We start from the raw sequence: 23,020 nt of genomic DNA on the forward strand, positions 1-23,020 counted from the left end.
ACATGTAGTTGCATATGGTGGAGAGAGGTCTGAGAGTGATAGAGTCTTTGTGGATTGCTGGCGAAGAAATTAAGCATTAACGTTTGTTTTTGCATTATATACCCCTAATTAAACATGAGTGTCGAAGAGGAAGTAATGAGAATTCAAAAGAAGTTGAATAAAATGTCATCTGGAGATGGAACTGTGGGTTTCAGTAGCTTGCATTTTAATATGAGGGAGGCATGACGTTTTCACACTTAAGGCCGTACTTTAATTTTATTCATTTCGTAGGTTGTGGAGTAGTTAATTATATTTCACAAGTAAATAGAACACTACATTAATAAATACACCAGAAAGTTTGATAGTTATATGCGAATAAGCTGTATTTTTCCTAAGCGGCATTTCAAGGTTGTGTTTTGGCGGAATGTATTTACCGCGTTTGAGGCCCTGAAATGTGTGTGATTTTGGATATTATTTTGCGTCAGTGCAAAATATGTTCCGTAATTAGTTTATAAGTGCGCTATATCAGCCTAGCACCCTACACTCTTTTTCCCTCCAAACTGTATTAGACTTAATTCAGAATTACTGGCTTTTCGGACTTTCGTCATCGATGGATAAAGTTCGAAAAACCAGTAATTCTGAGTATTGTACACAATCGTCAGAACCCTGTCGTATCCGAGGGGAAAAAATAATGTTCTCTCGCGTTTAAAATTATGTAATACATTTTAGTTCTTTTTACTTTGTAGTACATATCTTCACTCTACCTAAGACAGTGTTCCCAAAAGAACATTGAGATGCGGTAAGTGTCGCCAGTAACATGTTTGATATGTATAGATTCGTACCGGTGTTAGTAAGGAGGATATGGAATAAGGCAAACTAATATTTTCTGATCTTTATCACATCAGATTAGTTTAAAATACATTTTTTCTAGTGTAAAATTTTACTGTTATAAAATATTACTGCTTGTGATAATGTTTGGTGTAATTGTTAACCACACTGCCTTAGAAGGATTTTATCCTTTCTGCTAATGGCAGAAAACCAGTATAGAGTTTAAGATTCTTTTCATGCAGTGAGGTTAATATCATATACCTGCACTCCATTATCTCACACCCCTAATTACAACTAAATTGCTAGAAGATATCCTTGTATCATTTTACTAGAATTACTATAACCATAATGTAAAAGAGTAGTTAAATTTCAATATTTTCATGTAATTCCTCTTCACCGCTTGACCAGCTCCCCCACATATTCATCAGCCTTAGTGGTGTTTAGTGTATATTGGGTGCATATTCAGAACTTTAACCACAGCATTGATTGACAGTTTCCTAACACATCTGAACTTAACCAGTCACAGAATTTTGATGTATTGGGAAAATATAAGAACTTGTTTAGATATGAGAACAGATGTTCTAAACTTTTCATCAGCTACAGTTGTAAATAGTGTGATTGACGTCAAAGAATATGTAAGAAACTGGCTGATAGATTGTAAATGTGGACTTAAATTTATGTGACTGATATAAAGTTTGTAAATGGGACAACCAAAAAATGCATTTTGTTGATAATGCTGCATGAATGAATGAAAGTATTTTGTTGAGGAGAAGTGAAAGCACTGGTCCGTTGCAAAGTGGCTCATGAAGCCAGGTGATAGATCATGCCCACCCCCCACAGTAAAGTAAAGGTATCCCTGTAACAGGCTGTGGAGGCCCAGGCCCATAGGTTTGTGAGATGTTGAGGTTCCCGCATTTTCTAGACAATCGGCTCATAAATAGCGGTAAGGTTGTCAGCCTTACCACCTGCCGCCCTTTACCCCCAAGAATATTCATGATACTGATTTCTGTTAGAGGCTGAGTTGACCCCAGGGCCATAGTGTGGCTGGAAGGATTAGGTCAATTGAAAAAATCCAATGACATCATCAGGTCTTGAACCCACGACCTTCCGGCTTATAGCACTTATAGCATAGTGCCTCAACCAACTATGCTACAGCATGCCCCCAGCCCCAAACAAGAAAGGCAACTTAAAATATACTGACCAGCCAATGATGAAACTGTGTGCTTTCAGGGCTTTGGCACTCATAGCTTCTTTTAAAAAGGGCTCTGTTCATTTGGAATAATTGAAGCTGTGACTTCTTTAATTTTAAGTTTGTGTGGTGTTTGGGAAATGACAACAAATCTAGAGAAGATCCATGAAAAATTTAAAAGCAGACTAAATTAGATATTCAGTTCAGAGTATCCCATCTTCCTGTCTTCTGTCAAAAATGTAAAGATTAAAATACAAGAGACTTGAATTTAGCTGTTGTTTTGTATGTGTATGAAACTTGGTCTGTCACATTGTGGGAACATAGTAGATTGAAGCTGTTGAAGAACGCGTTGCTGAGGAGAGAATTTGAACTTAAGAGAACATCAATAACTGGAGAATGGAGAGAATAATATAACAATGAGATTCATAATTTATACCCTTTGTCAAATATTATTAGAGTGCTCAAGGAGGATGAGCTGGGCAGGACCTGTAGCACACATGAGAGACATAAGAGATGCATACAGAATTTGAACTGGAAATCGTGAAGGTAAGATGGGAGGATAATGTTAAAAAGAATGTTAAAGAAATTAAGTGTGTGAGGATATGGGCCCAGTTCATTAGGCTCAGGATGCAGTCCAGTGGTTAGCTTTTGGGAACACAGTAATGAACTTTCAGGTTCTTTAAAAAGACCATCTGTATAACTATCAGTTTTTCTAAGACTAGCTTTTTACCTTAGGGTTAAAGGATTTGTTAAAGCATTTTTGAGGTGCGTGCTTAGTACGTAAGTAACTCAACCATTGACAGAGGTAGATCTGTATGGTATATGGAAGGAAATGTTATATTTATTTTAGATGTAGAGTGTCTCATCTGGCTAAGGAATTCAGACTTGCAGAGGGTGTTAGTGAATGTTGACATTTCTGTTTAGGCTACAGAAGAACGAAGAAACAACACAACACATTAACATGTATAGTCTGTCACGTCCTCTCAGCTTATATCATCAGTCAACAAGGAAGAAGTTCAGAACTTTGTCACTGATACTCCTTGATCAGGATTATAAACACATAAATACACATTCAGAAATAATGACTGGGGCTGATGTCACATGAGGATTCTGAAGACGCTCGACTCTGTTTAAGCATGTTCAACTACAGTGTACATGTACTCAAAAACTCGTGCAGGGCGACAAACTAGACACATTTAAGTACAGGAAAATAGCACCTGCACCGTACAAATCTCGTACTCTGGCTTAACATGCTGAAAATTTGTAATACATTTTGAGGTTCTGGGAACTTCCAGTGATGTATGCAGAAAAACATTGAATTAGATGTTAGCAAATGATACTCATGTGGTGGTGAAATGATTTTATGCAATCTGAAAATTCCCCACTGTATTTGCCCCATCATTAACACCTTCACAGTTTCTTTTAAATATTGTCCTCCCAAATAGTCGTCCTTTGAAGCTTCTATCTTGTGGGTTATTTAATGACAGGATCCAGATTACAAAGCATTGACTGGTAGGATGGTTGATGAATGATTAATTGGAAAGGATTTTGAAGAAAGTGGTCATGGCCTAATCAAGGTAATATTGTTGCATTTGCTTAGAGGGACACAGGAAATTCAGTCAGGATAGCCGGTGCTGCAGTGAAGGCTTTAACCAAGTACTTCCAGGACCTGAGTCTAAAACTCTTCTAATTTGCCAACCCACTCAGAGAAGCTTTCCTATCAAGATGCTGTATGCATTTATTGTGTCACAGTGCCATTTCATTGGACTGGAATGGCTCGGTCAGTATAGTGACATGCTTCGAGTTGGATGAGTTAGGTTTGACCGCCAGTGGGTATAGGGATTTTTCTGTTCTTCACTGTGTCTCCACTAATGCTGGAGACAACCCTGGCTCATATTCAGTGAGTACCAGGAACTCCTTCCTGGGTGTGGGTACAGTATCTAGAGCATGAATTTGGTTAGTACTCTTCCACTTATTGCTGAGTGCATGGGTTTTACTTCAAAACACTATTTTTCTACATAGCATGATGCCTAAACACAGATCCAGTTTTATGTGTGCATTACTTACCCATCTCTTTGTGTTTTGGTATAATCATTTTTGCAGTATGGGATGGAAACACAAGTTGTGCTGTCATTTTTTGTTTCAGCAGTCTTTCGCTTGTTAATATTTTCGTTGACTTCCATTTGTCTTTGTCTCTGTACAGGGACAGGAACAGGCTCTGGAGTTACTGAAGGTGCTGCAGAAACTTCCTGTCAACTTGGAGGTTCTTACAAAAACAAGGATTGGAATGACAGTTAATGCCCTTCGAAAATCCAGTTCAGATGATGAAGTGATAAGCCTCTCAAAAACATTGATTAAAAACTGGAAGAAGTTTCTTTCAGGTAGGCATTATAGCACAGTCCAGAGTATTATTATGGCTCATGTCAAAGACTGCCTTTGGACATCTGGAGCGATATTTATATTCTATCCTTAAAATATATGACCCTAACATGCATTTTAATGTTCTCCCATTTCCTCAGTTTTCAAAGTGGTTAATTTCAACAGGATTTCTCACTGAATTTCTGTATCATTCAATAGCTCCACCATTCTACTTCATGTTCAGATGCCATAGCCTCCAGGATTTCACCATCCTAATAATAAAAGATGATCTGCTTATAATGAAGTGCCTGTTACATTTCATTGAAGTCATAGTATTAATTCAGTGGAGCTTTGAGGTCTTTCAGTATTGCTTAATCAAGATAAATCCCTTTCAGCCATCCTTTATTTTGTGAATCAAAAAATACTTACTCCAAATGGCAGGAATTATTCCCATACATTTTGCAGTGCTGTTGTAATGGCGAGTGCTTGTGCTTGTATATGTCTCTTTACTTATGGAGCTGAGTCCTTCTTGAGGAGATGCCAAATCTGCAGCTACTCAGGAATTTCCCAGCATTTAATGGAACCTGAAGGTTTCAGTACCATGTTCACAAGAGCCCTCCACTGGTCCCTATCCTGAGCCAGATCAATCCAATCTATAGCATCCCATCCTGTCTCTCAAAGATCCATTTTAATATTGTCCACCCACCTACGCCTTGGTCTTCCTAGTGGGCTCTTTCCATCTGGCTTTCCCAACAGTATCCTATATGCATTCCTCTTCTCCCCCATTCGTTCTACGTGCCCTGCCCACCTCCTTTAGAGTATCTAATTTTAAAGTGTTCTTCAGCAGTTCTTAGATAGATTGTTTTGATTTGAGGTAGATGTTTTAAGAATTGGGTGCAGCATTAAAGGTTTTCTTTGATCCCCTTTAAATACTGAAAGAAAGTTTTAAAGTAACTGGCATTGATCACACTTATCTGTTTCTCTAAAGTCTTTCACATTTGCATTTCATGTAAGGCCCAAATACACCCAACAGCAAGGACACAGCAGGCAGCTCAAAGAAATCAAAGGAAAAGGAAGAGAAGCCCAGAGAACTAGAATTGAAGGACAAGGAGAAGGAAAAGAAAATGCCAACAACATTTCCACCTGTCTCTTCAAATACTACAGATGCTGTTCGACTTAAGTGCCGTGAACTTCTGTCTACGGCAGTGAGAGGAGATGGAGGTATATTTCTATTTTGCAGTCATATTCAGATCCAGAACTTAAAGGAGTACTGTAACAGTATGTGTAGAACTTATCTAAATTTTGTTTGTTAAATTGCCATTCAAAGCTGAGATAGTGAACTTTTACTCTGATTTTCAGTTATCAGCATACCCCTAGATTCAATCAGAATTCATTTCTTGAATTGGTGATTGAATCTTGGAGTCAAGTCTTGGGGATTTCTTTAATAATAATGCTGGTTGAGAGCATTGAAAATGAAATACAGAACAGCCTATATGAATATTTTGCTGTACTATTTTCACCTAAAATTTTCTTCATCTTTGCTCTCTATATGTGAGTTATCAACTTTAAGGAGAGAACACCACCTGATCTGTAACTAACATTAACTGTGTCTGGTCTGGGTGAATATTCATCCTCACAAACCAGTCTGTTCTAGGCATTCACCATATTGGAGCAGTTCTGTCAGTTGAATAATTGGGGAGCAACTGGTCACATAACAAGGAATGGATGTAATGGATAATAGTCAAATGGATGAGTTATTTGGATCTTGAATGGTCAGATAATGAGGATTGCTTGTAACTAGCTACATGGATTATATTCTTTCTTAGAGGCTGATACATCAGTTGGTCCTGCTTTTTATGGAACCTGAAGTTTCATTACCATGTTCACAAAAGCCTGCTGCAGCACCCTGTCCTAAGCTAGATGAATGAAGTCCATGCCCTCACGCCCTGTTTCTTTAACCCTTTTAGTGCTGGGCATGTAGGCCACTGGTAAATTGTACTTGATGAGTCAATTGACTTGAAAACGCCATGCCATGTATAGAGTCTCCCTATGACACAAGCAACCAGAAGGCATTTGGTGCAATATATTTTGTACATTGCTACTAATTGTTTCAGAGATCCCAGAAGGCTGTGCATCACCTGAAGATCTGGCCGAAGAATTAGAAGAAGCCATTTACCAAGAGTTCCGAAATACTGACATGCGTTACAAGAACAGAGTGCGCAGCAGGGTTGCCAACCTAAAGGATACAAAGAATCCTGGCTTGAGGATGAACTTCCTCGTTGGTGTTATTCCTGCTAGCAGACTGGCTGTCATGACAGCAGAGGTGTGAAATAAATGTAGTGATGGTATTTTGAGAATACATCATGGCCTAAGCTGAGTAGAAATGTTACTGATATATTGACATGCAAGTGTTTTTATTGTATTGATTACTGGTGACATGGCGTTAACATGTTAACTTGTGGGCATCTCTACTGATTTTGGATGGTAACATTTATTTAACAAGTTTTGAATGAATTTAATATCTAAGAGCGAGTCTAGCACTCGCTGTAGTGGCTAGACAATGGGCTGAACTTCAGGAATTCGGGATTTGATTCCTGACAGGGACAGACATATTTCTTCTCCCTTGCATCCAGACTGGCCCTGAGGCCTAGCCAGTCTCCTGTTTGGTGCATGCTATCAGCAAAGTGGCCAGAGACTGAAGCTGGCCGCTCACCTCCATCTAATGAAGAAACTAAGAAGGTATGGAGCTATAACTCCTCTCCCATGTGTCTTCATAGCATGCTACTTAATTACGCACAGGGACAATTTTATCTTTACCTTATGATGTCTACTTTCCTTTTAATGCTCTCATCAATATAGAGTCTAGTTGTCCCTGTGCTTAACTAATTAAGTTGTATGCTATGAAGATGTATGGGGGAATGGTTGTATAGATCCACATTTTCTTGTTAGTTAGAGGTGAGTGGTCAGCTTCACGCCCTGGCAGCTATACCCCCAGGGAAAGATCCCCCATTACCCATTGTATAGGAAGCTGGGTGGGTCCCAGAGCCAGTCTGGACAACATGGAGAAGAGAAAATTCCCTTAGAGTCTAGTAGAATTATATAGTAATAATTATAGAACTTAGTGATCTGTTTCTGTGCATATTTTTCCCTACTACAGATTTCTTTTACACTGAGGTAGCCAGGCTAACTTCAGAATTTATCTCCATCATTCTGGGTGTAATTTTCATTGTACAAATAATATTTCTTACAAAATTTGCAGGAACCTTGGTGATTCATATCCAACCAAATTTCCTAAGCTTCACGAACTAACAGGAGGATGGAGACAAATATTAAGTAGCTTTATAAATTTTTCTTTTGCCCTGCTGTTATCAGGATGATGAAATCAAGGAGGGTGAGATGTATGGGATATACAGCATGATGTCGGTTGGTGAAAAATGTTTGGAGCATTTTTGTTAGATAGTTTGGAGTGAAGAGCTCACTTGTTAAACCTAGTCATAGATGGGAAGGTCTGAAAATGTTACCTGGATTCAGTTGGTTCAGAACAGAATGTAGTGGTGGGATTTTATGAACATGGTAATAAACATTCAGGTTTTGTAAAAGGTTGAAAATTTTGACCAAGTGAGTAACTGTCAGCTCCTTGAAGATGCTGCCACTCCATGGAAATTGTTATCTATACAGAACTTCACATTTTAGCTGAAAGGGATCATCAGATGTTGCTATAAACTAAGAAGCTCAATATGGATTTTGCACAAATACCATGGTGTCGTTTTTCATTCTGCAGTAATTGCAGTTTCTTAAAGTGGTTGAGTAATGACATTTGTGTATTCTATATTAAGTGGCTTTATTGTTGATCCTACCACAGATGTTTATGTATCTTCCATGTTGGTGTTCTTGATGATAACTATGATATATGAAATTTTGTTAGCATCATGTAGCATGATGTCTGTACCAAGTTCCATAGGATCGATCACGGGATGGAAAGATATTAGGATGATGTGTGCCCTCTCTCCCGTCCCCTCCTGTCTATCTTGCATACACATGTGCAGTTGTTGTTGCATATGGATATGATTTATCATATGAAGCTGTTTTTGAGTGTGAATGCAGTAGTGGAAGTTCTTAGAAGAGAGTACTTGTGTACACCTGCTTTCCTCTCTCTCTCTCTCTTTTCCTTCTCCTTTATACTGTTCTTTTTTCATCCCCATTTCCTTTCTTGTTCTTTGGTTCCATTTCTTTCTTTCCCTCTTTCTGTAGTTCATTCATTTCCTTTATTTTCCATATATCCATACAGGCAAAAATCCTAGGATGTGGAAATAGTCCATTTGATTATANGCAGTTTTCAATAGTATTAACTATTGTTCTTGACCAGGTTTTGTTATAGTTGCAGTTGTGTTTATACACATTTCCAGGAAATGGCCAGCGATGAGATGAAAAGCCTCCGAAACAAATTTTTGAAGGAAGCCATAAATGATGCCCAATTAGCCACTGTTCAAGGCACCAAAACAGACCTACTCAAATGTGGCAAATGTAAGAAGAGGAATTGCACATATAATCAGGCAAGTGACTATCTTGAAGCTTACATGATATAATTTTTATATTCAGCATGATGTATTATGCACCAGCTTGCAGATTGTTAATAGCTCTAGTGCCGTTGTTAAAATCAGTCTGAAAGTTAGGATCACTGTTGGTGTTTGTAACAGAAATGCATGTTCAGTATATTGTATTTAGCAATGAATCTGTGATGATATATACAATCATGAAAGTTAGATAAACACTTCGGTTTTATTATGAAAAGGATCACTGTATTTCCTGAGATATTCTTTGTGCCTGAATAAGCCATGCTCTCCATTTTTTAAAAAGTAAACATAAAAAATACATTAATCTGTTGAAGTGTTAAAGTGTACATACCAGTTATAAGTTAACAGAGTGCATGGTGTCTTGAAATTTGAATGCGGTGGCTTTTCACTTGTGCCCCCCCCCCACTCCCACTATTATGGCATCACACTGTGGCTAAGCGTAAACAGTGACCAATAGAAGAACAGTGTTTTCTGTGGTCCACACCACGACCGTTTCTGGGTAATGGCTCGTTAAACACTTTCCTGTGACAGTGGATGCAAACGCAACAATATAAAAAGTGTTTTCTATGTGGCACATGCCAAGTCGTTATAAGCACGGGACGGAGTTATTTGACAGTGAGAAGAGTTCTGTGTGAGAGATGACCTGAGCACAGGAAGCTGAAGAATCTCCACTGTTAGAAGCCGTTGCCAAGGAATGGCCAGTGAAGGCACAGCAGGTGCTGTGGTGATTTGTGCAGATTAGCGGTGGTGTTGTAATTGGTTGTAGTTCTGAGTCATATGTATAAATGGTCAATAAATCCATTCGCCTATCCAGACACCATCTATAGCCACACATACTACGTGACAACTGTTGTTAGGAGTGGTTGGATTGGAAACTGCACTGGATCATTATACCACCATAGCATGGAGATGGAACAAGTGGTGGCACAAATGCTGGCCAAAATGAAGGCTGAAATAAGAACAAACTGAGAAGAAGTCAGAGCCAGCCAGCAACACCTGAAAGAAGAAATACTGGTGAAATTATATGCCCATCACGAAAGGATGATGGCCATGATGGGCTCCTGGCTAGAGAAAATGGAGGCCTGTCTAAGAAAGACAGAGGCCACAGATTTTGAGGTAAATCCAGAATAAATTTAAGTCCATAGTGGTGCATTAGGAGATTCCTGAGGAAGACGCCACAGTGGAAAATGCTGGAGCACTGAAGAAGTGGCATAGGGACTGGCATCTAGTTGAAAGGCACCATGGTGAGTCAAAGAAATGGACCCAGGACTTTGGTGGGTCCCAGAAGAAGTTGGCTGCCATCTGCAGATAGTTGACCTGCTGTTCCATTTCTGCATGGTGTGAGGAACACTGTTATCAGGAACAAGGCAAGGGCAAGGCTGTACCAGGGTCCTAGAAAGGACAGACATTCAGGAAGAGACATTTGGCAAAACCATAAGAAAGAAGCAAGTATGTCTGAAAAAGGAGAGGACATGTGGCAGGATCTTCAGGAAGACCATAGAGCTGGAGGTCATGAAGCAAATAGTTCGAACTTCCATTTGACAATATAGGATGAAGGACTGAACATTGTTAAGGGGTTGGCCCCCTCTGAAATGTAAAAAGACACTGAATTCAAAGTAGGAGCTGGAACTGTAGGAGTACCAGCCACTTAAGTAGTTTTGCCTGCACTGACTGAAGGAGAGAACTTTATCATTTGCATCCTGTTGTGCGTTGTGGAAAGGAGGATGTTAATGGTACACCTGCACCGACTGGCACCTTATCAGCAAACCGCTAGGGACAAGCAGACTTAAGGAGGGAGCAGTGGGAGCAGTCAGAGAGTAATCACTCTGAAAACAGCCACGGGAAGGAGGGTGAGACCTATCACAGACATTAGAAGCACAGCCCTCAGAAGAGAAGAAATAACAGTATGCCTGTAAGAAGTTTGGGACAAATAACCTTAAGGAGAAAGCAGTGTGGCGTATAGACCCATTGCTGAGTGGTGACTCTGTAAACAGTGGCCATTGCTAGGTAACGCCCGTAACATACACTCATGCTGCAATAGAACAGTGTTTTCTGTGATCTGTGCCTTGACCATTTCTGGTCTACAGCAGCAGACACAAACACAATGATAAAAGAATGGTGTTTTCTACATGGTCCATGCTCTAATGATATAAGCAAGGGACAGAATTACATGACAGTGAGAAGAGTCCTGAAGATAGAAGATAGAACCTGAGCACAGGAAGCTGAAGAATCTCCACTCTAAGAAGCAGTAGCCCAGGAATGGCTGGTGAAGATACAGTATGCTGGAAAAGACTCAGCGGGTGCTGTGGTTATTTGTGGAGATTAGCGGTGGTGCTGTAATTGGTTGTAGTTCTGAGTCATGTGTGCACGTGGTCAATAAATCCATTCACCAATCAAAACACCATCTATAGTCATACATACTATGTGACAGTGCTTTACAGGATATGATGTTCTGCAGCTGAGCACTTTTTTCCTAACAGACAAATTGCTTGTAAGATTTGAGGCTTTCACGGCAGTGACTATGAAGAAAAAAGTCTTCTGGGATTTGGCACCGTGTATATGTGGTGTTAACCGACGTTTCGGAGGAACGTATCGCCCCCATCTTCAGGGTAGAAGAAAAAGTATAAGAAATCTGCTTTACCGTTTCTCACGGTGTTGTCGCTTGCAGATTTCTTATACTTTTTCTTCTACCCTGAAGATGGGGGCGATACGTTCCTCCGAAACGTCGGTTAACACCACATATACACGGTGCCAAATCCCAGAAGACTTTTTTCTTCATAGTCACTGCCGTGAAAGCCTCAAATCTTACAAGCAATTTGTCTGTTAGGAAAAAAGTGCTCAGCNCTACCAGCTGTGCATTTTCTAGTGTATTCTGCCTCTTGAATCATTTTAATTTTTTGACAGATCTTGAAAGATTGCTCTTGTTTAGCATGGCTGCTTAACAGAACATTTGCATGATATGTCCGAGATTAGCACCTAAGGCTGAACAACTAGGCTTCTTTACAGCTCTCAAATAAATGGAGGATATGACGGTATCACAGTTTTAGATATTAGGGTGTTAGTAATCTTTATGGGGCATAAGTCATAAAATAATTTTCATGTGAAACTCTTAAACTGCACATCATCATTCATGCTTCTAGAATATATCACCATCTCACAAGGGCCCACCGGTGGACCTTATTCAGAGCCGTTCAAATTCATTCCATACCTGTACACCCTGTCTCTTCATATAACACAGAATGTTGTTGCAGGTTCAGACAAGGAGTGCTGATGAACCTATGACAACTTTTGTCATGTGCAACGAATGTGGTAACAGATGGAAATTCTGCTAAGTTTGCACATACAACTTGTTAGTTTTCTGAAACTCCCAAAAGTACATCTTTTTGGTTTGTTTGCTTGTGTGCTACTTGGAAATGTGTTGGGAGGACCATCTGATGGTATTTACTGATATAATTTTGTAATTATGGACATGTTAGTACAGTTTTAATCTGTCCTGTGTCATAATAACTCAATTATGTGAGATCTAAGATTTTCATAATAGTGATGATTCATATTGTGGCTTTCTGGGTTATGACATTCTGTAGTCTGGTAGGTGGATCCATCGTTTTGGAGGAACATATTGCCTCAATTTTCTACCTTAAAGATGGAGGCGACATACTGCTCTGAATTATTGGTGCCTACCTATCAGACTGCCTGGTGTCATAACTCAAAGGACCGCAATATGAATAAATATGAGTAACTGACTTGTGTTGGTAAGTTTGGAATTTATGAAGTACAAATAAGGAAAATCAACTTAAAGCGCCTCAAATTTTAAGGTGGTTGGTTTTTATGATGGACTAACTTACAGCTGAAGGAATTTGTAAGGTAATTTGCTGCAACTGGAGTTATAAATTTGTCTGTACTTGCCTACTGCTATTAGTTGATCTGTGTGGGTTGTGTTTTAACTGTTTATTGCAGTTAGCAGTCAGTGTTAATTTATTCTCATTTTTTGCATATACAGTAATATTGAAAGAAATACTTGCCAGATTATTATATACATTTTGATCTCTGAATTCTCACCTTGCTGCAAAAATTGTATGACTAGGTATATTAATTTTTGTTGCCTGTAGGACGTTGCATGTACATCTTACATGACTCTGATATTCTAACGTATTTCGTCCCTGTTTATCAATGCTTGTAATTCCCAAAACAAATTTATATTTCTACAGTGAGAATCAAGACTTTTATTATCATTATGTGTAAGTACAAAATAACACAGTTAATTCAACATGGTTAATTGACTCATTTTTTAATAATCATTGTCAGCATTATTGATATGTATATTATGTCTCGTTCTTGCTGTAATGTTGTAATAGAAATGCTCCAGTTCTTACAAAATAAATGTACATTTCTGACCACAGTGAATTCTGAATGGCATCTGTGAACTTAATACACCAGCAGTCTTAGGAATTGTGACTTCTGATTTACCCTTCATGTGCTCTCAACTGATTAGATTGGCTCAGCATACTCACATTGAAACTACAATAGCCAAAGAGCATTTCTGTCAACTATGGTGATGTACTGTTGTTTAGAGAAGAGAATAGGCTTTAATAATTGTTTGAAGGTAATCTGAGAAAGTACTGTGGGTCCTTTTGTGCAAATGCATTTACCACAGAGCAGTTTTGATGTTTCTAGCAGATAGTTCTGTGGTGGGACTTTGCAGTCAAAGGGTCAGCAGTGCCATGTTCTGAAAGTAAATGCAAGAAGTCATCACTAGCATGCAGTGGTTCCTGGTGCTTCTTTGAGAAGATTGTACTATACATTGTATATGTATGGTGTAATGCACTTTTTTAACATGAGGCACAGGTATTTCTGTTACCCAGTCCACAGTAATAACACATTTTTATTAAGCCTTATATTGTAATCTTTAAACTTCTAGTTCCTTTACAACTGAAGTACAAATAGGCTATTACTAGTAAGATCATAAGACCTATTGTTCATTGGCACAAGTTACTGTGCGCCGTGATGGAATGGTATTCAAACCTGTTCATGGATATTCCAGGGTCTCTGTTTATTTTATTGTGTAACTACACCTTGAAATGTTTATTCTCCCACATAAATCTGTGGTAACTTAATCTTACAGATGAAGATGTATGAATAAATGTACAAGGGGTGGGCTCTCTTGGCCCTTGCATCGCGACCACAGTGATTTGTTGTGCTTCTGAAGATAATTGTGTTCTAGTAGCTGATTTAATACAATTATATTAGTGATTTTGTCCAGTAATTGAGTGAAGTACAGAGGGTTCAGCCGTAGAGTAAACCTGACAGCAGCACAGAGTGGATGGAACATTTTTCTGTGACTGCTGTGCACTTCCCTGCTAGTGGGAGTGCAGTCATGTCGCTGATTGCCTCACATCAGTTTCTGGACATGCACACATTTATAAAAATACTGTGCAGCACTTTCTGAAGTTGGTCCACGGTAATTGAACCTTTTACGAATGTTATTTCATTCTGCAGAGCTTCAGTAGTGCAAGGATTATTACTGTAGACTTTTCCCTTTAGGTTTCACCAAAGATAAAAATTACAAAACTGAGATCTGGGGATCTGGGAGGCCACAGTCCTCTGTTGATTATTGTGTCTTGAAACACTTCCTGTATTGCGACCATGGATGCATTAGCCGTATGTGCTGTAGCAGTGTCTTGCTGAAAATACCCATATTGTCTTTCTTCAGCAGTCAGCTGATTGAAGAACAGATTTAGTATATCATTAATGTAGCGGTCAGAGTTCACAGTTTCATGGAAAAAATAAGGGGCCAGTGATTCGCCGCTGACATACAGCATACCACACTGCCCACATTTCACTGTGTAATGGCATTTGCTGCATAGCATGAGGATTTTCATCGCTCCATATTCTTACATTTTGTGCACTGACATGGCCACTAATGTGAAACCATGCTTCATCAGTCATGAATAGAAGCTGTGGATCCACGATTCCATTGTACACATTTTGCAGGAACCAGTTGCAAAAACGAATTCTTGCTGCATAATCTTGTTGTTTCAGCTTATGCACAACTATTATTTTATATGGGTGAAATTTGATTAATTTTGTGGCTGTGAAAACATCCTAATGAGAAACCAGTTTTCTGTGCTGAATGTCTTAACGATGTTTGAGGACTGATCTGTAGTCGCGCCTCAGCATCCCGAACCTTTTCTTCAGTCAGCACAATACTCTTTGATTGTTTTTTATGTCACACACTGAACCTGTGGCCCCCCTTTTTTTCACAAGCTTGGATACACCCAACTTTATGGGAACTGGAGAGTCAGGATATTTATGAAACTTACGGATACATTTTCTGTAAGTTTTTTCCTTGCAAAAGTTTTGACAATAAACATATGCTGTTCAATAGTGAACTTCATTCCAGTATAAATGGCAACTGCTTATTGACACCAACACAGACTGACTATTAATGTGACATACTGAAGTGCAAGATGGCACGCATTTATCAGCACTAATGACTCATTCTGCTATCAACAGTTACAGCAGAAATCTGTGAGAAATGTTGTGTCTGCTCTCCATTGCTGCCAGGTTTCCTGTATCATTGAACACACTGTACAAGATTGAACAAAAGTTTTTCCTGTGCAGTGTTTTCATAAATTATTCATTATGAGGAAGTTATATGAGAAATCCTTTATAAGTAGCAATATATGGAATAGCGGACAGTATTCACACTCTCTGGGAAGCCGATCCAAAAGAATCATTTGACAACTGTCCTAGATTTTTTCCAGTTTTGCATGTCATAAAGCTCAGCTCACACTGCAACACAGCTGTTAAAAGTCATGGTCTGCAAAACTGCAGTTGTATGCAATATGTGTGAAACAGGAAAGTGGTATTGAAGGTAGTTCCAAAAAATGGATGGCAAAGAATTTTTCAATCCAAACTGTGTGTTTTGTATTTTCAATTTCTCATTTGGTATAATTTACAAGAGTCAAAAGCCAGAACAGTTGCTATTGGAGTGCAGAAAATTGGCATGTACTTCATGAAGTGAAGCCAGGAGCTGTACAATGCTGATATAACGAGAACCTACTCTTAAAATGCCCATTGTAATATCTGAAAATAGTGGAACTACATAATCATGAGTCCCATGTCCAAGCTTCTAGTTACATACATCGCAATATGCATAAGTTTAAAAACAATAATGTAGATACAGCAGTGTTTATTATTTTTCAGTGGTTCAGAAATGAATGGGGAAAGATTCAGTATTCTCAGCATCAGTAGCAGTATGAAAGATTTTTTCATACCTACATAACCTCTTTTTCTCACGACTGCTTATGAGGAGCCATCCTTTACTTAAAAAAGTTCACCAAATATTTGCTGTGCACCCTCAATGCAGGAAGTTAAATTTGAGACATTTGTGCATATATAGCTATGTTATGCGGCAGTTGTAAACACAGCAGAATAACCTATTTGTTTATACTACACCTTCCTCACCTCCACCCCCCTTCTTTGAAACGATAAAGTCTTTGTAAAACTGTAAGATCTTGATCTTTAAAAGCCACAAAATGGGTGGCTTTTGTCTTGACCATTGGTCCATCAATAGATTTGCAGCTGATGATTTCTGGTTAAACCTATCAAAGGGATGGATTCAAAATACACCTTCTGTGCTTTGTGCATTTGGTTTTGTATGACTGGTTTTCTGTCATATGGAACAACTGATTGTATTTTATCTTTGTTCCTGAAACTGATGAACAGCGTCAGAGAAATCAACCCATCTGTTTCCAGTTTCACTCTTTGACAGGTGCCCGACTTCATAGAGACATGTTACTTAAACTCGATATTGGAGAAAGCAGTCTTCTGGGATGTGGTGTTAACAGACATTTCGGAGGAACGTCGGTTAACACCACATCTACATGGTGCCACATCCCAGAAGACTGCTTTCTTCATAGTCACCGCCGTGTAAACCTCAAATCTTCCATAATGGAGGTTCAGCATTTCTATTTTATTGCCATAATTAGGATTAGACAATTTTTAACTTAAAGTGGGACAATCACAGATATGCTTGCAATTCCCATTCATTAGTCAAGTGACAGTACTCATTGAAACAAGCTGCTGGGCTGAAGTGAATTTAAGATGATGTTACGTTATGCACATTTCATATTGGTTGAAATTCAGGCATTGGGCCTTGAGCTTGAAACTTTCAGGTTTGCTAGATGTGGTCCCCAAAGCCTTGTCTCCTATTGCAGCTGTGTAGTATTTTGAAGAGTCAGCCATATTTTCAGTTGCAAATTAGAACAGCTTTATGTATGTGTGCCAAGTGTTTCTGCTTGGGCTGAGTGAATTCTATACTCAGACATTTAGATCCTGGAATGCAGACTGTATTTTCATGATAAGGGAGAGCTTAGACAGTTAACAGACCTTTACATACCACCTGGTTGAAATAATTCAGGAAGCAAAACTGCAGGTGCAGTTGGAGCAAAATGCTACAGAAAAAGTTATGGCTGCTTATAAATCACTCACAATGATGAAAGTGCTGGAAGAAGCTCTCCTTTTATGTGAGATCTTTTCATGTATGCAAAGTAGAGAAATTTATTGGTGTTGACAAAATTTGTTGTTATAATGAAGTTCTGATTATTAAGTCATATTTATTCTGTTGTGGTTACACTGTATTTCCCCAAGATGAGAGACTGGCCCTCCACAATTCAAGAAAGTTCTCCATAGATGTAGCAAGCCATGTTACCTTAGTGACTGCTCTATAGTGCTTCTCAGAATTAAGCAGACTGTGTACATGTAAGTGGCTTTTGAATAGTTACGTAGTCAATATAAATGAAGGAAGCCATAGGTAAATGTTTCCCAGAAAATCGATGTGAAATATGTACTGCAACCTAAACTGGTTATCCTAATACGGTATTTTGAGTAAGGCTTTGTTATAGAAATTAAATGTGCAACTTTCATACATGTTAATTATGTCAGTCTGCTTCAGTAAAAATAAAGCTGACCTCGGTTCATGACAGCGATTCCCTACTGATATGCCTCTGGTATTCTTGCACCCACTGAATGAACATTTTCCAGTAGTTTATAAGTAGAGTTGGTAGAATTTATTGTTGATTCTTCCTCAGCCCCTTATGCCTGAAGTGCTTTTCATTTGTTGACATTTTCCAGGCTACATCACTTTGAAACCCACCTTTCTTCTATGCATATCTTGAGTATGTGTTATCAGCAAAACTGTATGCGACATCCTACAAACTGAATTTATAAGTTATGATGAAGGATCTTTTTTTTTTTATGAAAGCCTCATCATATAAGCATCATAATAGCCAACAGCTGTACCCAAAGGAATTTTCCATTTATCCACTTAGAATGTTTTACCTGTACAATCTCGTACATGAGAGATCCAGTTTTTACATGAATTAAAACTAAAATGACTTTATTACTGTTATGATGAACTGAATAACTCAGAAGGAAAGGTTTACTATATATTTGCTTAGAGAAAATACAAATGTTTGGTATTCTCTTATTATGATGAAATACCCAAGATTACAATTATAGGTGGTTAACAAAAGCATATCTCCAAGTTCTATAGAACATTGATTTTTAATTTTCAAGGAATTGTAAAATTATAGTTTGTCTGACTTCCTTTTGAACTGATACAACTACATGAAGACATGCAGAAGATTATCAGTTATGCTTACATATACTATTAAGCATGTAGGATTTGGGGTTTTCACAGCAGTGGATGTGAAGAGTTCTGTCTTCTGGTATATAACGCCATGTAGTCCGCTGAAAGTCAGTCAGTGTTTTGGAGCGACATGTTGCGTCCATCTTCAAGCTTGAAGAGTAAGCCAAGCAAGAAGGCAGCAAACCGAACACACAGCTTATAAAAACGTGGGATTATCAGTGCAAACTAATGGTTTGGCTTCCAAGGTCCAGTATGCTTCTAAGTAATCCCATGTTTTCACATCCCACACGATCTTGATGCCCGCTTCATGCTGGTTTCTTGTTTGGCTTGCTCTTCAGTTCTGAAAATGGGGAAGACACGTTCTTCTGAAGCATTCATTGACTTTCATCATACTGCACAGAATTATATCCCAGAAGACAGAACTCTTCACTATTGAGGATGGTTATATAATATACCATGAACTGAATTTATAAGTTGTCTATTCTGATACATAAAATATAACTATATTAAAACTTTGCAGTGCATTATATAAAAGTTGTATGTAAAGTGGAAGTATACAATTCCTTATGACATATTTCTTATTGGACTTGCTTCTCTTGGTCCCAGTAGTCTTGGTAAAAATATACTCTGCAACAACAGGCATATATTACTGTAGCTATCTTCATGAATAAGTTCTGTCCCAATATTGTTGTGTTGGAAATATATGGAAGCATCACCAGATTAGTGAGGTTAGGGTGTTAAACAAAACACTTTCCTAAATAATTTTATATAATAAAGACAGACCTCTTCTTGACTGGAAGTGTTATGGCCTTGGAAATTTAGTGCAGATGTTCAGGTTATGGGATTTCACCTTTATGGAAACTGTAGAACATGGCCATAAATATTCACAATATTGATCAAAAACTCATCCTTATGGAAACTTGGCATAAATATTAAATTTTTTAAATAAAATGTAAAACAAATTCCACCAAAACTAATTTTTTTAAGAAACTATTGATGTTAATTTGTCATTAAGCACCACACCATGAAGACATATGGGGGAGTAGATGTATAGATGCATATATTCATGACCCTGACACTAGTTGGAGGTGAATAGTCAGTTTGACGTGCCTACAACTTTACCTACAAGGAAAGAATCCCCGGTACCCATTTGGTACGAGGCTGGGTGGGCACAGAACTGGTTTCGATGATGTAGAGAGGAGAAAAACCTTGTCCCTACCAGAACAAAAACTCTTGACCCTACAGCCATTGAGCTCGTTGCTATACTGACTGCTATACCGGCCTCTTTAAGGGAGTTTTAGTATTAACAAATTCAGGTTCCATATACATGCATCAGTTATGTAGCAGGATACCTGTACATAGCTGGCCATTGGCTAACTTGTGTGCATCCACTGATAATGGTAGAGGGATAGCATTGATCCTATTCATAATTTATTTTATATTTTCTTGTGTAACCCTTATTTAAGGTGTCTGGAAAGAGGTCATCAACTTCAGTGCAAGTATTTTTCTTTTAGTTTATTGCAAGAGTCAGCTGATGTTACTAGGTGAATGCATCTTAACTTCTAACATTAGGAGGGAATGCAAAAATAGGTTTTGCATTATGAAATTTGTCATTTAATTGCCCAACAGCTTTTAGTGAAATTTTGCCATATCAAATTTCAGCAAGATTGCAAAATCATTTATGGGATTCATGGAAGTGTCCATTTATGTCCATATGTAACCCCCTTATTATTATGGATATATATGGCTGAAAGTTGGAGTTTCTCAGCAGTATTTAGTGGAAGTTCTCCAATCAGATTTGAAGAACACGTGCACAATGGTTAGGCAATATATTAGGCATATGGGACATTTTTCCGCTTTTTAAAGAATGCTGGGAAAGTAAGCTTGTGAGATCACCATGCCGTTTGCTTATGTTCCCTCATTCTTTCGAACCAGTTAACTTGTATTCATTAACCTGATATGTATATATGCTTATTAGAGGCCACCCCGACTGCAGACATCCTGATTTTGTAATCAGTGGTGAAAACGACTAGTGCCACCTAATCTAAAATTGCAGGGTAACAGCCAATAGAAGAATATGCAACTTTTATTCTGGTAACTCTTCTGGAGAATGTACAACAACAAAATGAATTACTTGTTTACTTTGCCAGTTATATTTCCTTTGAGCAGTATTCATGACAGCAACATGCTGCTCAGAAACTCAGAATTAGTAATCCAGGCTTAGAATACTCAGTATTTGACAATGATTTTAAGTAATACTTACCCTTATGTTACAGTGATGGGCTGAGATTCTTGACCAACCCAGTATACAGGTCCAGTTTGGACAAAAGTGGTACTGAAAGAATTAAACAAAGAATTTAATAGTCCTGATTCAATTTATGGGATTAAAGCCACACATTAATTAATTCCCAGAATGTTGTATTAAGAAAAGTTCCAAACTTATAATTTCAGCACTAACATGACAGTCGGATATAAGCATTAACATTTTCAGAACCACAGTTTTGAAGCATCTACACTTCAAATGCTGACATAGTGTAATGTGAGTGTATTTATGGTTGGTACAGAAGATTCTTGACAAACTGAAAATAGATGTTTGGGGTTGGCAGTGAAATTTTTTCTCACTCTCAGTAACCAGTTTACGTTACATGTATATTATTGCATAAATTTATAATTTGGTAACCTACAGGTTGAGTGCTGGTCACATTTGCTGCTTAAAATGTTTTGGTTTCAGAACACTGTAAATAATGTACGGGACAAAAATGAGAGTTTTTCTTTTGGTCCTGTATATAATGGGACACAGCGGTAGCATAGTTGGTTGAGGGGCTATGCTACAAGCCGGAAGGTCGCGGGTTCAGGTCCCGATGAGGTCATTGAATTTTTTCAGTTGACCTAATCCTTCCAGCCACACTATGGTCCTGGGGTTCACTCAGCCTCTAACAGAAATGAGTACCAGGAATTAATTAAATAATTTTCCTGGGGAGTAAAGCGCGGCCGGCGCATAAGGCTGACAACCTTACCGCCATCTTTGAGTCGATTGTCTAGATAATGTGGGACCCTCAACGTCTCACAACCATATGGGCCTTCACGCTCTGGTACAGAGATAGCTTTACTTTTATATAATGGGACACAATGCTGACCATTTTTATAAAGAACATATTAACTGGAAGCGACAAAAAATCTGTAATGTCCGCATTGACAGTTTTACATTTCAGTCATAGCAATTCTGCAAACTATATTCAGATACACCCCTTTTTTTTAATATTCTAGGCCCTATTGATGATCTAACAGCACCACATTATGAAATAAATAGTTTTTGGCGTTTTCATAGGCTGTTAGATGGCATATGATGACCAGTCATGGTTCTCAAATTCAGCAGTGCAAGGCTATGGCAGAACTATAGTGACATCTGATAGGAACACTTAGACTCTTAGCCTCTTTTCATGTATACACAAAGTTTAGTTTCAATACTTACAGATGTATCTCTAGCAGAAATTATTGCCTTGAGTTAAGAAGGTAGACATTCCCTAAGAAAGGGAATCCTGGCTGTTAGCCTTGATTATATTAGGTAATGCAAGGCCAAAAGACTCATGAAAAGACATCAGACTTCTAAGATATGTCAGTGGCAACTAGCATACATTTTTCTACCTTTGCGATAAAGTGTAATTAGATGCACATAATTTTTAATATGAATTATCTTTGCAGAAGTACCCCTTTAGTTATGGATACTTTCTTATCCTAACCCTAATTACAATACTTCGGTTATGTTGTGTGTTTTTGTTTTAGAACATTTATTTGCTAATGGGTAATATTCATTTCAGTTTCTTTACATTATCAAACAAACTAAGTCTGGAACAGAGTAGTTCTCAGAAGCTAATAGCCACTCACCTACTCAAGAAATTCCATGCATCTTATGGTGCCAAAATGTTCATTGCCATGTTCACAAAAGCCCAATGCTGGCACCTATCCTGAGCGAAGTGAATTCAGCCCACATGCTGCCAACTGTTTCTCCAAGATTCATTTTAATATCCTCCCTTTTATTCTTGTATGTTCCAACTGATCTCATTTCTTCGGGTTATCCACCCAAAACTGTATCAGTAGTCTTCATTCCTTGGGGCTGCGTTTGTTTGTAGATATAGTCCCCCAGTAACATTATAGTTAGGAGGCTTGATGGACATATTATTTATAGTGAACATGTAAAGGAAAAAATTTCTAATATGCCATCCTTTAATCTGACCCCAGTCTCTCTGTCACTTAAATGAACTACCAAAATATCTTTCTTGATCCATGCCTTCTTTCAGGCTTCTTGATCATAGAAGTTAATACATCATCAGTAGGTGGCCTGTTACTTAATCTGTATAAGCCAGGATAGCTTGGTCAGTCCTAAGAGGAGGAAAATATTTTTCTCTTCGCAAGTTATTTCTAGAGTTCATGTATCATTCA

The 23,020-nt window shown here is 38.3% G+C and overlaps 2 protein-coding genes across 4 annotated transcripts in view; one reads left to right on the forward strand and one right to left on the reverse strand.

Moving 5' to 3' along the window:
- Window positions 1-13,332, forward strand: LOC111864456 (transcription elongation factor S-II). Its single transcript, XM_023851710.2, has 6 exons — window positions 1-183; window positions 4,200-4,377; window positions 5,369-5,575; window positions 6,469-6,677; window positions 8,761-8,907; window positions 12,180-13,332. The coding sequence occupies exons 1-6, from the start codon at window positions 115-117 to the stop codon at window positions 12,258-12,260; spliced, it is 891 nt and encodes a 296-aa protein (XP_023707478.1). The 5' UTR covers window positions 1-114; the 3' UTR covers window positions 12,261-13,332.
- The window catches only part of LOC111864457 (putative defense protein Hdd11), a 21,602-nt gene continuing 11,518 nt past the window's right edge, over window positions 12,937-23,020 (reverse strand). Inside the window, exons 4-5 of one of the 3 annotated variants that reach the window (XM_023851712.2) lie at window positions 20,844-20,915; window positions 12,937-13,654 (exon numbers count right to left, since the gene is read on the reverse strand). In XM_023851712.2, coding sequence (XP_023707480.1) covers window positions 20,846-20,915 — 70 coding nt within the window. In that variant the 3' untranslated portion in view covers window positions 12,937-13,654; window positions 20,844-20,845. Of the gene's footprint in view, window positions 13,655-18,360; window positions 19,271-20,843; window positions 20,916-23,020 lie in introns of those variants that run through there. The other 2 variants (XM_023851711.2, XM_023851713.2) reach the window with 2 other exon arrangements.

Source organism: Cryptotermes secundus, unplaced genomic scaffold (genome assembly GCF_002891405.2).
Source record: "Cryptotermes secundus unplaced genomic scaffold, Csec_1.0 scaffold621, whole genome shotgun sequence".
NCBI lineage: Eukaryota > Metazoa > Arthropoda > Insecta > Blattodea > Kalotermitidae > Cryptotermes > Cryptotermes secundus.

What these genes read in the sequence shown, in the direction of transcription:
- LOC111864456 (XM_023851710.2), top strand. Translation starts at nt 115, where the DNA reads ATGAGTGTCGAAGAGGAAGTAATGAGAATTCAAAAGAAGTTGAATAAA. An exon ending in GGCAGTGAGAGGAGATGGAG is followed by an intron (nt 5,576 to 6,468) that starts GTATATTTCTAT and finishes TAATTGTTTCAG; the next exon opens with AGATCCCAGAAGGCTGTGCA. An exon ending in GGAATTGCACATATAATCAG is followed by an intron (nt 8,908 to 12,179) that starts GCAAGTGACTAT and finishes ATGTTGTTGCAG; the next exon opens with GTTCAGACAAGGAGTGCTGA.